The sequence below is a fragment of the Centroberyx affinis genome, unplaced genomic scaffold (genome assembly GCF_046629955.1).
Source record: "Centroberyx affinis isolate AG114_WGS23_722 - 3 ecotype Tasmania unplaced genomic scaffold, CSIRO-AGI_Caff_v1 ptg000890l_1, whole genome shotgun sequence".
In the NCBI taxonomy this organism is placed as follows: domain Eukaryota; kingdom Metazoa; phylum Chordata; class Actinopteri; order Beryciformes; family Berycidae; genus Centroberyx; species Centroberyx affinis.
In genome coordinates this window covers 162,506-178,261 of record NW_027279479.1, presented here as the reverse complement: position 1 = coordinate 178,261, position 15,756 = coordinate 162,506, and the positions used below count along the sequence as shown (strand labels likewise).

At 44.5% G+C, this 15,756-nt stretch overlaps 2 protein-coding genes across 2 annotated transcripts in view; both read right to left on the bottom strand.

The window, feature by feature from the left end:
- Nucleotides 1-741: 741 nt before the first annotated feature.
- On the bottom strand, nt 742-2,780 carry LOC139645670 (glutathione S-transferase A-like). The gene is made up of 6 exons (XM_071521455.1): nt 2,604-2,780; nt 2,063-2,128; nt 1,777-1,882; nt 1,146-1,264; nt 972-1,057; nt 742-886 (listed from the first exon to the last, which is right to left on the bottom strand). The coding sequence occupies exons 1-6, from the start codon at nt 2,769-2,771 to the stop codon at nt 742-744; spliced, it is 690 nt and encodes a 229-aa protein (XP_071377556.1). The 5' UTR covers nt 2,772-2,780.
- A 2,944-nt stretch (nt 2,781-5,724) lies between these two features.
- The window catches only part of fhod3a (formin homology 2 domain containing 3a), a 57,857-nt gene continuing 47,825 nt past the window's right edge, over nt 5,725-15,756 (bottom strand). The window contains exons 18-30 of the mRNA XM_071521469.1: nt 15,235-15,579; nt 14,052-14,719; nt 13,218-13,358; nt 10,730-10,888; nt 10,403-10,585; nt 8,756-8,875; nt 8,204-8,365; nt 7,881-8,071; nt 7,537-7,741; nt 7,328-7,351; nt 6,846-7,056; nt 6,445-6,609; nt 5,725-5,945 (exon numbers count right to left, since the gene is read on the bottom strand). Coding sequence (XP_071377570.1) covers nt 5,863-5,945; nt 6,445-6,609; nt 6,846-7,056; nt 7,328-7,351; nt 7,537-7,741; nt 7,881-8,071; nt 8,204-8,365; nt 8,756-8,875; nt 10,403-10,585; nt 10,730-10,888; nt 13,218-13,358; nt 14,052-14,719; nt 15,235-15,579 — 2,657 coding nt within the window. The 3' untranslated portion in view covers nt 5,725-5,862. The remainder of the gene's footprint in view (nt 5,946-6,444; nt 6,610-6,845; nt 7,057-7,327; nt 7,352-7,536; nt 7,742-7,880; nt 8,072-8,203; nt 8,366-8,755; nt 8,876-10,402; nt 10,586-10,729; nt 10,889-13,217; nt 13,359-14,051; nt 14,720-15,234; nt 15,580-15,756) is intronic.

Here is a 15,756-nt window from a genome sequence, read left to right as displayed (position 1 = left end):
TACAAACATGTCTTCTAATTAGTTCAGTTGTTGCAGACACCAAGCTGCAGCGGACGCATTAGTAAAGGACTTTTGTCGGATCCATTGAGCGCACTGCCTTTTTAATGCGACAGGGTTTATATACACGTCGCTACTGATTGGGTAACACCTCTGACACACCCACCAAATGAGAGACAACGTACCTCAAAGCCCGTTGCACACCGTTTCGAGGAAACATGACGTTCAACCCGGAAACCGTAGCAAAACGGTGCACACCGTATTTAGATTGAACGTGCCCCTGGGCAGCCTGTCAGTCAGTAGATTGACTTGAGAAGACAAACAACCGTGCGCACAAGATTTGTCCTTAAGGGGATTGGTTCTTATTCTTCCCTGAGCTTAATGAGGGTCTCAAGCCATAATAAAAGTGCATATTGCCACCTACTCTACAGGAGTGTAATGTCCTTTGTTATCTACTTGTATCACTTTACATTCCAATATTCGAGCTATACATATATCAAATTGAATTCAAATCTGTCAAATCATGTCTGTATCAGCTTCACCTACACCCCTACCTTTTGTAACAAATATATTACACTAGACCGACCTGAGATAATAGAAATCCCTCTTTTAGAGATAGTAGAAAGATCTTTCAAATAAATTAGACATTTTTTTTATTTTACATGTTAATTTTTATTGTCAAACGATGGATGGTAAAAAGGACAACAAAAACAATAATGTGTGTATATGGTGTTTGATTGTGTGTCACAGATCCTTCAGGCAGTCGTAATCTGGGTGGACAACCTGTGGGTTGTCCACCCAGTGTGGGGGCCAGCTGGCTTTAATGCTGGCTCTGTCCTTCAGCAGGCTGTAGTATTTGGCCAGTTTGGGGTAACAGCCAACAGACAGCCTGAAGAGAAGACAGGTAGACATACAGTCATCATGTCAGTCATACACAGTGGGAGGTTTCATGTGCATGGAATAACTCCACATACCCAAAGCGAAAGGCATAGGCAACGCTTGGAAAGACAATCACATCAGCCAATGAGAAGGCTCCTGCCAGGTATGAGCCTGCGCCCACCTTGACACAGAAAAGAGAAAAAACAGGTTTGTTAGCAGTGTGCGCGTGTGTGTGTGTGTGTGTGTGTGTGTGTGTGTGTGTACACTACCTTCTCCAGGTATCCCTCCCAGAGTTTGAGTTCAGTGGCCAGTGCTTCTCTGTTTCTCTTCACAGCCGAGTCATGTCTCTCTCCCTCAGGGACAAACCATTCATAGTAGACGACTGAATCTAAGAAAGAGCATCAGGATCAATATAGTGTGTGTGTGTGTGTGTGTGTGTGTGTGTGTGTGTGTGCGTGTGTATGTGTGTGTGTGTGTGTGTGTGCACTGCAGAAACTGACCATCTTCAACAACTCATTTGGTTTCATATTCACTCTCAAAATCTTGGCGTTCATAAAAAAACGATCAACTCAGCCATTTTGGTGAAAAATAATTAATCTTGTTTCCAGTAAAGTTTCACTTGTTTCAGGAATTTCCAGAAATCAGAGCCAATATCATGCAATATCTTGAAACAAGGCAGAATATTATCAACATAGTGACACTCGATTCAAGAAAATCCTTGAAACAAGTTGATTTTCACTGTGAAATTATCTCATGCCCAGATGTTTTCGCTAGTTTAAAGAAGAATAACACTTTAAAACTCAGTAAATTACTTGTTAAGATGGTTATTTATTGCAGTGTGTGTTTGTGTCTTTTTGTGTCTTCATCTGTGTCTTTCATGTGAGTGTGCACACATCTTACTGAGTTTATCATTGAGTGTGAGACCCTCAAACATGCGTTGGTATATCAGTGCCTGTTCTGCAGGGCCGTCAGGGATCAACCTGGTCCCCTGGGACTGAAACTGATTCTGTCAAGGCAAACAAATAGAAAACAAGATGATCAGACCAATGTGTGATAGTCCTAACATCATTCCTTATATTCCTTGAGTTTTCCTCGTTTTCTGCGGTTGCTTTTGAACACTGTCACTTGTTTATGTTGCACAGACAGACTACTTAAATATAACAGTGAGTTTTATAAGATATTTTACCTCTAGGTATAAACACGCTGCACTGGACTCATTCAGTATTCTGTCTCCATGTCTGAAGGCAGGGAGCTGGGAGAATAAAATGAGATGATGTTAGAATAACAAGATTATTATTTTTTTTTTTTTAGGTTAATCATTGCATGCTGCAATTTCTGCAACAGGTGCATTTTATCATGTGGAGCAAAGTCAACAAACCAGTGCAATGACATAATGTTACATATGGTTTCACTCTTACATAGTGCAAACACATTACTTCATGCATAGTCTTGTATTTGACTTAATGTTCATAAAACAAATAAGACTTTTGAGCAACTAAAGTTTGAAGTATGGGAATAACAAACATCCCAAAATTCACAAGTCTTTCTCACTGTTTTACCAGCTAACTCGATTATTAGATTAGAATAGAATAGAATAGAATAGAATAGAATAGAATAGAATAGAATAGGACCTTCAAATGATTGCCTGGTTACTTGCCAATGTGGCTAACTGATTGGAGAAACTTATTTTCCCAATATTTTAGCTTCTGGCCATGTGCTAAACCTACCTGTCCTCTTGGGTTGATATCCAAGACTTCCTGAGATTTGTGCTCTCCCTTTTCAAAGGACAGCAGCTTGTGTTTGTAGCCCTGCAGCTTCTTCTCCTCCAGAGTGATCATCACGCGCCAGCAGGGAGGAGAGCCGGCCCCCCACAGCAGACTCATCGACTTGGCCATGGCCGCAGGTTTGAGAATCAAGTTAAGAGTACATCACGGAAGGTGAAAGAAAGGGCTTAACATTTGCAGAGCATGAAGAAGACAAGTAGCAGTTCTCCAGTTTATGGCATCTCATTTAACCAAAGGTTGGTTAGTATTGACACACCCACTAGTTCAAGTGGGCAAGGAGCCAGTTTGAAGAATGCAGTCTTTTCAAACTCTCTGATTCTGTTCATTTTGGAGTGCATTGTACATGTACTGTACATAAAGTTTAATGCACACTGCTTTTCAATAAGAGTTTTTTCATCTTTATTAGAAAATATGCATCCACTTTTACCAGCCAGACTATAATGCACTGCTCTGGTGTCCTCTGCTGAAAACATTGTGCAAGTACATGACCGCGCATTCTGCTTGCAGAGATTTTAACGCTTGTGATTATCAATCTAATGACACATTTAGCCAACTTAATAGTTCCTTCATCTCCATAGGCACTCTGAAGAAAGATGCTGTATCTTTAAATTGATCTTCATCTGCAGTATGCTCCATTTGCTCTATTGGCTTTATTCGTATGATTGTTATATTCTTTTGATGCTGCAATGACCCGATTTACCCGCTTGCATCACTTCAATGTTTCATCTAATCTCAGTTCTCCCATCTCACAGTGAATCCTGATCTCACTGATTACAGTACATTAGGAGGAAATAGATTCAGGCTGTGTATGGGTACTATTTGTGTCTATTGCTTTCATCATTCATCAAAAAAACACACTTATTCAATTCACCAAAGGCATATTTTGGATAAATGGCTCTTATTAGCTGGTACAGGCTAGTGGCCTTCAAATCATGTCTGTGTCACGTCTTTTCCTGAGGTTTTATTGTATTTCAGGTGTAAACTATGTCCTGTGAAGTGAATACCGTAACTGGCATGTTTGGCAAAGTTATCTGATTGCATATATATTGTATAGCTCTTATGGGGATGGACACATTGGGTCTTTCTCAGTATGGGTTCTTGTGTGGTGTGTTCTCCATTATGGGTTTGACGTAATACCTAACGGCTGAGGATGGAGGACGGATAAAGATCCTGTAAGTTTATTGGTCGAGGATGCATTGGAAGGTGACTTGAGAACCAATGAGAACCAATGAGAAGCCCCAAGATTTACTGCGAGAATGACACATCACATCCAAACTACTGCTATAATCTATAGTACAGAGCCAGTTGAAACAGATGTGTCTTAATGGATCATAGTCCATCTTAAACTGTAGATGCTTCTCTGTGCCTGCTTTCATAAAAAGTTTGTTTGTCACACTTTGATAATGGTCGCATAAACAGGAATGATGACATGCACGTCCACCTTGTCACTTAATGGGTTTTGTTTTTTAATTGCAGAATGTGTATACACAGCATTTCAAGTGAAAGTGTATGTAGCAATGGTTTCATGTTCAGTTCACTACATGATATCGATGAAGTGACTTTTCCCAGCTGTTGCTGTGCTGCAGGCAGCGGAGGGGAGCCGGCACTGCAGCTGGGACAAAAGGAATCGTATATTACCCAGATACATTAACCACAACCTGTTCAAGTTCATATGAAGTACAGCATGACCACAGAGCTAAAAGCAAATCAAAACACAGGAGCCTTTCCAATCCAACTATGTGGCTTCCTTCCCTCAACAAGGAGCGACAAGATGACTGGATATATTTCAGCTTTGACCACACCTTCCATTTCTTTTTTTCTCTTTAATTACAATTCACAGAATAGCTTCTTTTTTTAACTTTTCTCTCAGACTATAATACAAGTTTCTACAGAAATTACAAAAATAATACAAAACATGAAACACACTAAACATGCACACTATAGTACTTCATAGTACTCCGCAGCTGACGAGGGCATTTACACATTTTATGCAGAATTCTCTGCATGTCCTTCAAAATAAGTTTTTACAATTTCAAATTTTTTCCTTATCTCTTTTTTTTTTTTTTTTTTTTACAATTTATAAACAGTTCCTCTGAGATAAAAATGTAGTGTTCCTTTTTCCATGTATCAGTCATTCATTTCAATATGCGAGACTATTAATCTTTAGAAGAAAAGTAAGGTGCAAGATGTCACACGTCTTATGGTAACAAAATGAGTGTCCGAGTTTCGCAATAAATTAGACAATAATAGGTTAAACCATTTTGCCAAAATAAAAAAGAGCAAGTAAATTATTGATCCAACACTCCATGTCAGCTTGCTAGAACTTGACTAGCTACACCTTTGAATATGCATGTGACATATGAGTTCATTGAGAAGTAGGTGAATAGAGAGAGAGAGAGAGAGAGAGAGAGAGAGAGAGATGGCAAAAAGGTACGGTGCTGTCCCTTTAAAATGAAAGGCACACATCAGATTGAAAACCTTTCACATTCCTACCAAACACAGCTACACATGTCAAATCTCAGCTAGTGTGCAGTTGCAGAAGCAAACAGTTGCGTTTTCACACAGTAGGATTTGTCAGTAAAGTCTCTTTGTTCATGTCGACGTCTCCTGGGATTGTCTGAGACTGTGTGAGAGAAGAAAACGCCCCCAAAAAACCCCAACTTCAATAAATCCCTCTTCAGGGCTGCTGCCCATCATTCTTTATAACCCGAGTTCACAGCTTAAATAAATGAAAAACGACGCTGTCAGCGTTGCAGAAACTCACAAGCAAATGTTATCCCTTTGTACTGAAATGCAATGCGGTTAAAATTAGTAGTTAGATAAATAAAACAAAAATGTTTCCTATTCAATCTTGAGGCAGCGTCACTGAAATGAGGCGATTCATTTTTCTTTGCCTCGCCAGTCTGACTTCATCAATCTTCACAGCGGTGCTCGTTCTGTTTCTTTCTCCTTCTTTTCCATTTCTAGCGCCTCGCGTCTGCTTTTCCTCCTGGGGATTTCTTCCTTGCGTTGCATTTCCACCCGTTTGATAAAAAAAATCAGACACATCAAGCTAATGCTGCTGGCGAAAACCTATGGGGGGCTACTGACTGACTGACTGAGTTCTGTAAAGTGTGGCGAAGGCAGAGAGCTGACAGAGACGTCCAGTCGATGTTGAGGGGGGCGTTGCCACGGCAACGTGGACAGGCGGGAGGCGGGTAAATCACATTTGCATATCTGGAGAGTCAGACAGTCCCAAAGCAAGTGCCTCTTCTGGGGTCAGACCGCTCTTCAGAGTCCGCCTCACTGCAGGATAGGATAGAATAGAATAGAACAGAATAGAATAGAATAGAATAGAATAGAGCAGAGTACAATAAAGTAGAATAGAATAAAGTAGAGTAGAATAGAATACAGTAGAGCACAGTAGGATAGAACAAATTAATGTAGAACAGAATAGCATAGAATAAAGTAGAATAGAATAGAGTATAATGGAGTAGAATAGAACACAATAATTAATGATACAATAGAATAGAATAGAAAAATAGAGTGCAGTAGAATAGAATAGGTGAGAATAGAGTAGTGAAGAATGGAGTAGAACAGGGTAGAAATAGAATAGAATAGCATAACATACAATAGAACAGAACAGAAACAGAGTACAGTACAGTAAAGAAGAGCAGAAATAGAACAGAACAGAACAGAATAGAATAGAATAGAATAGACGGAAGAGAGGAGAGGAGAGTTATCAGTGATCACACGGCTGTCAGCTGTGCTCAGACTGGCTGCGTGCTTATCGCCTGTGTCGTACGTGATTTCCGGTTGGCCCTGGACCTCCTCCTCTCCCGGGGCTGGGCTCTGGGCCCGGGCCCCTGGGTGGCCGACCTCACTATGCGCTCCATGATCTCGTCGGCGGCGTCGTCTCCGCAGACCTGAGCCTCCTCCGCGGCTGGCGTCCACGCCGGCATGCTGCGACCTGGGACAGAGGTTTAGACATGAGCGAAGGAGTGTGTGTGAGTGTGTGTGTGTGTGTGTGTGTGCGTGTGTGTGTCTATGTGCAGCTTGTGCGTGTGCAGCTGTGCGGATGCGTGTAGGTGGGTGTGAGAGTTGGCGAAGGTTCAGTTCTTTTCTCCTCTGTTTTGCTGTGAGACGTTTCACCAAGGAAGATCCAAAAGTCAAGTGTTTTTGTTTTTTTTCCCCTCTCTCCCTCACCTCCCCGTCCGGGGCGTGACCTGGTCCGCGTCCGCAGCCCCGGGACCCCCGTCGCCTCCTTGTCGCCGCCGCCGCCGAGGCTGGTCCTCAGCACCGCCTTCATGTTTTCGTGCTCGGCGGCGTCCTCAGCGTGGCCCAGACCCTGAGGCTGCTCGCCCTCCTGGCCTCCGCTAGGGGCGCTGCTGCCGCCGCCCGAGCCGGCCCGACCGCACTTTGGAGGGGAGAGAGAAGAAGAAGAAGAAGAAGAATTTGTCAACTCGTATTTGGGACTTTGACTCAAACATGCCAATGCTGTCCAACACTTACAATACTGTATTTCACCACTCCAGACATCTAAATCCATTATTTACAAGTGAAGAAGGAAACCATTTGAGAGAAAAGTAGTCTGATCAGGGTTAGCGGTTTCATGCACACGTATACACACACATCTACGCACACACACACACACACTCATGCGGACAGGCAGGCACACATGGTGATACCTCACTCTCCTCTTCATCATCAGACTACGGGGGAAAAGAGACAGCGAGAGTCAAAGATTGAAGAAGATGAAGGGAAACAAGTGAAAGAGAGAGAAACGCGACAATGCAGGTAATAAAAGAAACATGGGAGAAAGTGTGTGAGAGAGAGAGTGTGTGTGTGTGTGTGTGTGTGTGTGTGTGTAAGGGGGTTGTGTCTGCGCGGCGCTCACCGGAGCGTTGACGTCCATGATCATCTTGCCGCGGGTCTTGTTGCGCTCGCGGTGGTCGGCGCGCTTCTGTTTCTGCTGCAGCACGCGGTCCCGGGTGGTGCGGTACTCCAGCGCAAACTCGCTGAGGATCTTACTGAACCGGTGCACGCTGATCTCCCGCACGCTGTAGGCCGGATGCCCCAGGAACAACAGGAACGCATGGAACCTAAGAGGAGGAGGAGGAGGAGGACAAAGAGACGGAGGAGGGAGCTTAATTAGAGGTTATACATTTTAAGCGGGAGGGATTTCTCTCAAGGGGGACTGAAGTTTGAGACGGAGAGATGGTTTTTCGAGAGGGAACCTACCTGTTGATGATCCTGCGGTGGACGATCTTGAGGATGATGATCCTCTCGGCGCAGTCTTTGAGGAAGTCGGACATCTTCTGCTTCAGCTGGGGCTTCATCTCGTGCTTGGCGATCATCTTCAGGTGGTCCCACGAGGCTTTGCAGCGCCGCTCCATCTGACACAGGTTCTCCTGCAGCTGGTCGAAATCCACCTGACGGAGAGAGAGAGACGGGGTGTTAGGTGTGTTTCCATTAGGATTCCAATGAGGTGCGTTTCATGTACGTTCAGTAGAAACACTGGTGTTTCATACATGATTGAAAGGGCCAGTGCGTGTGTGGCCTACCTTGGCGGATCGCGTGATGGCTCCGATCTCAGAGTAGAGGTCGGTGCTCTGGGGGAAGTTCTCCACCACCACAGAGCAGGCGTGGTGCAGCAGAGACTGCTTGTGGACCGTGTCCTTCACTTCTGGAACCTTCTCCAGGTAGGTCAGCTCAAAACCCTTCGCCTGCACACATTAAACACACACACAAACATAAGCCCTATCCGCAAGGGACCAGTATTACGTGGGGACCTCGTGTGATTCATTATATGTATAGATTCCTCCTCTGCTTTCATGTTTCAGGACAAGAGGAAGAGAGAAATGTCATGTCTAGAAGAATAAGGACAAAAGGGACGAAAGAGAGTTTGACTTTCTTTACTAAAATACAGTAGCTGATTTGCGCTGGAATTTTTACTTTACAAATTACACACGGCAAATTCGCACAAGATTAAAATCACAGACCACCTCCGCACTTATTACAAGTCACTGATCATCCCCAGGTCATATTAGTCCAACAAAGGAAGCTTTTCATTATGTCCCCATGCACGATGAAGCACCTGTGCCATCATTACTCACGTTGGCTCCGTTGAGGAAGTTTCCGATGGCGAGCAGCGTGGAGAGGATGTAGCGCAGCGTCTTGTTCTTCTCCAGCTGTTCCATCCCCTCCTTCAGATCCTGCAGCGGCTCTGCCACTTCCTGCACACGGGGAAGACGCACACACACACACACACACACACACACACCATTAGCTAGGTCAATTAAGACTCCCAACAACATGTGTTTCATTACAGTCTGCAGTTACATAAGTCCTCAACAGGTGCACCCTGTCTCCCACCACAAATCATCTGCCCTCGTTTAAGGTCATGAGAGGTTGTTGAAAGGTCGGTGCCTCGGTCAGCCTTTGGTATCAAATGTGGTTCTGATTACCTGAACCTTTTGTTTTTGTATGGTATGTTCTCTTGTGTGTGTGTGTGCCTGCATGGTATGCCTCCCTCCATTAAGCCTCCCGCTACTAAACCGTCCCACAGAGTCGAGTCAGGAACGCTGCCTTTCACAGGGAGATTAAAGACAACGGCATCCTGCGGAAAACTGTAAAATTTACAGGACGGCACGGGAGAGGCGGCGTGTTTTTTTTCCGTTCTCCGGGTTCTGACTTTGAACTTCTCCTCCCGGATGCGCTCTGAGCTCGGGTGAAAAATGCCTCTCTCCGCGTGCCAGGAGAGGACGAGGCGCCACTAACAAGCGTGCATATTTTGGTATGATGTTATGACGCAACGATGCTGTTGTTGTGCGGATGTTGTTTGCGCTCACCTCTGCACGCAGGGATGTTGATGCTCACTGATACGGGCCATAACACACACACACACACACACACACACACATGCTACCCACATTTACTCAAACACATAACTTATTTCCTCCGCCATGCAGAGTTTATTTGTGTTTGTATTGACGTCAATCTGTTTCCCCTTTTATAAAAGCAAATTAACTCCCTGAGCATGACCTTAAACACATTTCACAGTGGCTTATTATTTTCCCTCCTCTATTCTTATTTTTCTTTTGCACTTGTTTAACAATTTGTCCATGTTCTACATTTTTGTTAGATTTTTCTCATTTGGCATATATTACATACAGTATACCCTGATATAAAAACAACCTTAATACTGTGTTAATGTTAATGTAGTCCATATTTTTGGTCTATTTTCATATCATACATACATACATACATTTCTCTGTATGTTCTATGGCTGTTAGTTTGCACACCCTGCATACATGCTATAAACAAACATACATTTTCAGACTTTTCATTCATGTATTTCTACTTAATGCATTTGTGTTGTAATTGTCATTTGCATTTATGTTTAATACCCCCTCCTTGCTCCATTTTTATGTATATATTACGGTTTATGTGGAAAAATGGTCATTGTACACATGGACTGTTCATTTTGTACATTCACTAGCGATCTATTAAATGTACAAATAGCTCGCCAAAAATTCCCACATATTCCAGGTTATCTGCATGTGTCTTGGTTCATGTGAAACCTATTTACATTTACAAATAGGTTTGCAAAATCTGAGTAAATCTATGGTCACATGACATGAATTGTGACCCAATTTCCCCACTTGGATCATTAAAGTTTCATCCAATCTCAACGTTTTTTGAATGCTAGAAGTACAGTGGCGCGTTCACACTGCCTCTGCACATGAGTCCCGCAGACAGACCTTCTCGGTGGCCTCGTAGTCCATCTTGAAGGCCCAGAGCTGGAGTCGGGCGGAGAGCTCGCTGATGGAGGACAGGGTGAGGAGGAACTGCTCTGCCGAACCCAGGGGGACGTCGGGGTTGGCCAGCTGGGCCTCCTGGATCTTCTGCTTCTCCTCCTCCGTGGGGATCATCGTCAGGATTTTCTGAGGGTTAGAGGGGTTAGAGGAGGAAGAATCACAGAGAGGGAAGGATGAGGAAAGCAGTATTCAGAATCACAGGAGAGAGAGGAAGCAAAAAGAGTAACGCAAATCACTCTCTTCCTCTTCGTCATCATCACGCTCGCTCACCTCGATGCCCTCCTTGTTGAGCGCGTACTCGTCGAAGTTGAGGATGGCCGTCTTGATAGTGCGAGGAGGAGGCAGGACCGTCAGACCAATGTTGATGGCGTTACTCCTCTTAGAGTCCAGGACAATTATCTCCTGACGCTTGCCGTCCGCTGCTGTTTTCTGTGACACACACACACACACACACAGAAAGGGTCAATGTTGGGTCTCCCTCTCTCTCTCTCTCTCTCTCTCTCTCTCTCTCTCTCTCTCTTCCCCTTTTCTCGGTGTGGTCTGCTTTACGGGCTTGTAAGGATTAGGGGGATCATCACTCAAGTTAAACTGACTGCAGCTGTCAAAATGGCATCACCGGTCGGGTGTGTACTGTACACGTTTATGTGTTTATGTACGTCTTTCCATAACGCACTCCTGCAGACATATTTTCACTACATGTGTACGCATGACCTCACTAACACTTAGGCAACGTGAGACTATTAGAAGCTATTAGTGGAGGGAAGTCGTAACTTACTCGCCACATCAAAGGGCAACAGAGCAGGTGCTAAGACCTGGTTGCTGCCACTAGGAAATTATATAGTCACCACATGAAGACTGGTAGAGTTTCACTACAGTTCTGCAACAGTTGTAGTGTACTCTCTGCTCTCTCTACTACTCTCTCTGAAAGTGTCTTTTGGCTCACGTGCCAAGGGCTGGTAAGCTAAAAGAATTTACCAGCCAAAAGTCATTTTTACTGGCCAAAATAATGCTATTTCATGTTTAGAATCAGATACTGTGTAAAACATCCAACAAAGAGACAAGAGCAGTTTTAATTTCAAACTTGCTCACTCACTTGTACAGTGGATCTTTTTTGTTTTCATCTTCATTTTTTTTCTTTTTTTCATGCACTCATGTGGCAACACCTTGTTATGTGTTGCCACATTGGAATAAGAAAGTTAAGCTAGTTAACCGTCCAGGCAGTGGAATAATTTGCTAGGTGGGTGTTTCTGAACCTCTGTATAAAAAAAGGGACCTAACATTCTGATTATGCCTTATGTGACTCTGAATCTGAGACCTACGGGAGGTTAGGCCTATATTGTAAGTACAAGTGCTCTCAATCTCTCCAGTGCCCATGTTCAAAGTATAGTCAAAGGTAAGAACAATAGAGAGCCAGTAGCAGGGAACCAGAGATTCCTGCCATGGGACAAGAAACTGCTCCAAAGCTGAAAACAAGGCAATAGCAATAAAAGCCGTCTTCCTAGCGAGAAACAGCTCAACGCTCTGACCTCTGATGGTTTTGATGCCCTGGTGGTCCTCTGAAACTTGGATTCTCTCCTTAATCGACAGCTCAGCCAGAGCCGTTTCGATCCAAACAGGCGCAGACCACCATCACACTATCACACTATGTGTAGACAAGCAGCCTTGGGCCGAGGCGAGTTTCTAATTGGTTCGGTTGTGGTTTTGGAGCGGGGACTCAAGAGTTCAAAGTGTGAGAGGCCTGGGTTGAGCTCCCCCTCTTTGCGGAGCATACTTTTCCTATTTAGAGGCCTTGTGGGAATTAGACTGGGGATGGGACTCAAAACTCCCTTGTTTGATCGGGCCGAGAACACACATGACCTCGCTTAACCCTTTAAACATCACATTTCAAGTACTGGAGGTAATGGACAGAAAGCCATAGGCCGTCTATGGTTGGCAAACAGGAGGTGTTTGTGATCAAGCAGCAGCCACAGAAACATATGAAACACCATGAGGATAAAATAGAAATATGTGTCTCTTGCCAATGTTCTGCAGTCTACAGGAGGAATTAATATAACCTGAAGTTTGTTACATGATGTGGTGGGTTAAATGTGAATTCCTACACAGGATATCTTAGCCTGGTATCCAGCCCCTATGAATCGCAGTTTTCAGCACTCTTCGAATTTGCATGCCGATTCATAAGGCGATTCATAATTCATTCATTCCTTATGAATTGCCATGCAAATTCGAAGAGTGCTGAAAACTGCGATTCATAGGGGCTGGACACCAGGCTAAGGATATCTTATATGGAACAAAGAAACAGCAAACATATCGTCCCCCACAAATGATGCAGTCCACCTCCCATAACCAATCACAAGGGTCATGTCACCTTTTTTCACGTGTTATTGTAGCGCCCCGCTTTGGGACAATCAGTGTAATTTTGAAATTGCTGGAGTGCAGTACATTTCCCCATCAGTGATGTTTGAGATACTGCGTGTGACTGATGGACAAATAAAATTCCCTCAAGTTTCGTCAAAATCCAATCAGCGGTATCTGAGATATTGTGTGTGATGGACAAACAAACTAATGGATAAATAAATTAATGAACCAACAGATGGTAATACGCTTTCCCCCGGATTTCATCATGGGGGATGATGATTAATATTTGTGTTAGTTATGACATAGTGTACATGTCATGATTAGATTTGATTGCATTAAGTCTTTAGGCTATAAAACAGTGTCTTAAATCCCTCTGAACCCTGCTCAGACAGTGGTTGTTTACCTTAGTGACCGGTATTTCCTTCGACTTGGTCTCAAATAGGTGTTCCAGTTTGGCTGTGTCCAATTTTACAGGTTCAAGTTTGGACCAGAGCGAGTCTCCATTCCGCTTGTAGTCCCTGTACTGCCAATCCGACGGACGCACCTGACCACAAACAGAACGAGAACAGACTGGATTAGGTAGAGGCATGCGTTACGTTCCCATGTCCAACTATAAAAGAGGTAAATGAGAGACTTTGAAAACAAAGCAGCACTTCTAACAGCAACAACAGGAACATGTGAGTGAGTCATTCTGATTTTGATGGGAAAAACCTTCGTTACTGGCTAATGGAAACGTGCTGTCTCTTTCAAGAACTCTGCCTTGATCTACATGATCTGCTGCCCAAACAACAGTATAAGCTGATTGTTCAGGCTTGTTCAGGCAAACCCTGAACTGGCCTGCTGCCCCTAGACATAGACAGAAATTGCTTGCCTGTCTGCTTGCCATGATTTTGCGTTTGATGTAGTGAGATAAAAAGTTATTGTAATCAAAAAATATATTTTGGAACTGAGATAATTATGCCATGTTTTAAATATACGGCATGTTTTATTTAAGGTATGCCATGATTATTAATTTATGCAGTTTGTAAGTTTACCAGACTTCGCTGCATCTGGAGAAAGTTTCTTCAGGCATTTGTTATGTCTGACATTGCTACTAGCTCCAGTCATCATTTTCTGGATAAATGATGTGTGAAAATGAATGATGATCAGTGACGCAATTGCTTTTTTAGTCCAAAAAACCTTAGCTGTAACGGGCTAATAGGAATGTTATGTCTTTCAAGAACTCAACTAGACCCACCTCGCTCCAGAAGAGCCTGATTGTCTTCTTCTTCTTGTTGAAGAGAGGCGGCTCTGGTGGAGGAGGCACCGGAGCTGGGGCGCTAAAGCAGGGGGGGGGAGGGGGCCTCATCATCCCCAGCATGGGTGGGGGCGGGGGGAGGTGGGGGATGAAGGGCGGAGGCGGCGGAGGCGGCGGGAGGTCGCCACACCCTCCCATCAGACCGGCGTCCAGGATGTCCTTGTCGTCGTCCTCCGTCAGGTCTGTGAAGTTGATGTCCCCGATGCGCAGCTCTCGCGGGCTGGCCAGGAGCTGGTCCCAGATCGTGTCCGACTCCTTCTTGGGGGGAGGAGGCGGCGGCTCGTTGGCCGGGGCGTCCAGGTGAGCGTGGGGCGAACCGAGGTCCTTGACCAAGTCCCCGAACCGCTCGGCGAACGCGCGGATGTTCCCGCGGTTCTCCGATTTGTCGGCCCTGTTGTCGTTGTCCTGGGCGTCGCCCGATTGTCCGTCGGCCTGCCGGTTGACCTCTTCGTCCTCCGCCTCTCCTTTCTCTTTCTCCTTCTCCCCGTCCTCCTCTTCCTCCTCCTCGTCGCTGGGCTTCTTGCTCTGGGAGTACAGCATGTCCAGCATGAAGAGCTTGCTGTTGAGGAGTTTGCTGCACTGCTCGTTCACCTCCGCCTCTTTAAAGCCTGAGAGAGAAGGCGATAGGGTGAAGAGAAGAGAAGGATTTCATTAAGAAAACATTGACATTTTGGTGGACACTTTTTCCAAAGCCAGACCTGCTTTTGGTGTTGAGTTTATATACAGTTTATATACAAATGATAGTATTTTGTACCTTGCAAAAATGTCCATCTTAACAGGTAATTTAGTCTCGTATTATTCTTAAACTTAAAATGTTTCTTAAAACAAGTCAAAAAATCTGCCAATAGGCTGAGATCATTTCATTTGTTTCCAGTGCAGTTTCTCTTGTTTCAGATATTTTTCCAGACATAAGTGTCAACATCTGGAACAAGGCAGATCACTCCACTTGTGTCATGAAAATTTCACCCGATTCAAGAAATTCCTTGAAACAAGTTGATTTGCTGGAAGTAAGTGGAATTATCTCATCCCGTTGGCTGATTTTTCGCAGAAAAATCAGATTTAAGACTCAATACTAGATCGAATGACTTAAGATGGATATTTTGGGCAGTCATACACTACCCACCATTCTCATTGCTCCCCCTCTCCTCTCTCTCCAGAGTGCTGCTGGCGGAGGAGATGCTGGAGGCCGAGCAGTTGTCCTTCTCATTCACTTCCTCATTCTGTCGCTCCTTGTCGCTCAGGATGCCGCTGTCCTCCTCCGCCTCCTCCCTCTCCTTCTCCGCCTGCGGTTCCTCCTCACGCTCCTCTGCTTCCTCCTCCTTTTCTGGCGCCGTTTCCGCCTGCACTTCTTCTTCTTCTTCCTCCTCTACTTCCTCCTCTTTCGGTTCTTCCTCCTCTTCTTCGGCGGTGACTGCTTCTGCCTCTTTCTCCTCTGTTTCTACGCTGGCGCTGGACTCGTCGGCCTCTCCTGTCACACAGATGGGAAATGGAAAAAAGAAAATCAGTCATATTTCAATACATACTGTGGACCCCCAATTGATGAGATTTTGTCTCTCGGACCCGAATCTGAGAATATTTTAATTGTCAGATATGATTTTGTCCAGAATTCCATGACTATCTGTATTAGAGAGATAAGAGTGAAAAT

Excerpts from the sequence above, each read along its gene's own strand:
- LOC139645670 (XM_071521455.1), bottom strand. The coding sequence starts at position 2,771 with ATGGCCAAGTCGATGAGTCTGCTGTGGGGGGCCGGCTCTCCTCCCTGC. Across the intron at positions 2,129-2,603 it reads ATATCAACCCAAGAGGACAG|CTCCCTGCCTTCAGACATGG; the intron begins GTAGGTTTAGCA and ends TTATTCTCCCAG. Across the intron at positions 887-971 it reads GCCTATGCCTTTCGCTTTGG|GCTGTCTGTTGGCTGTTACC; the intron begins GTATGTGGAGTT and ends TCTTCTCTTCAG.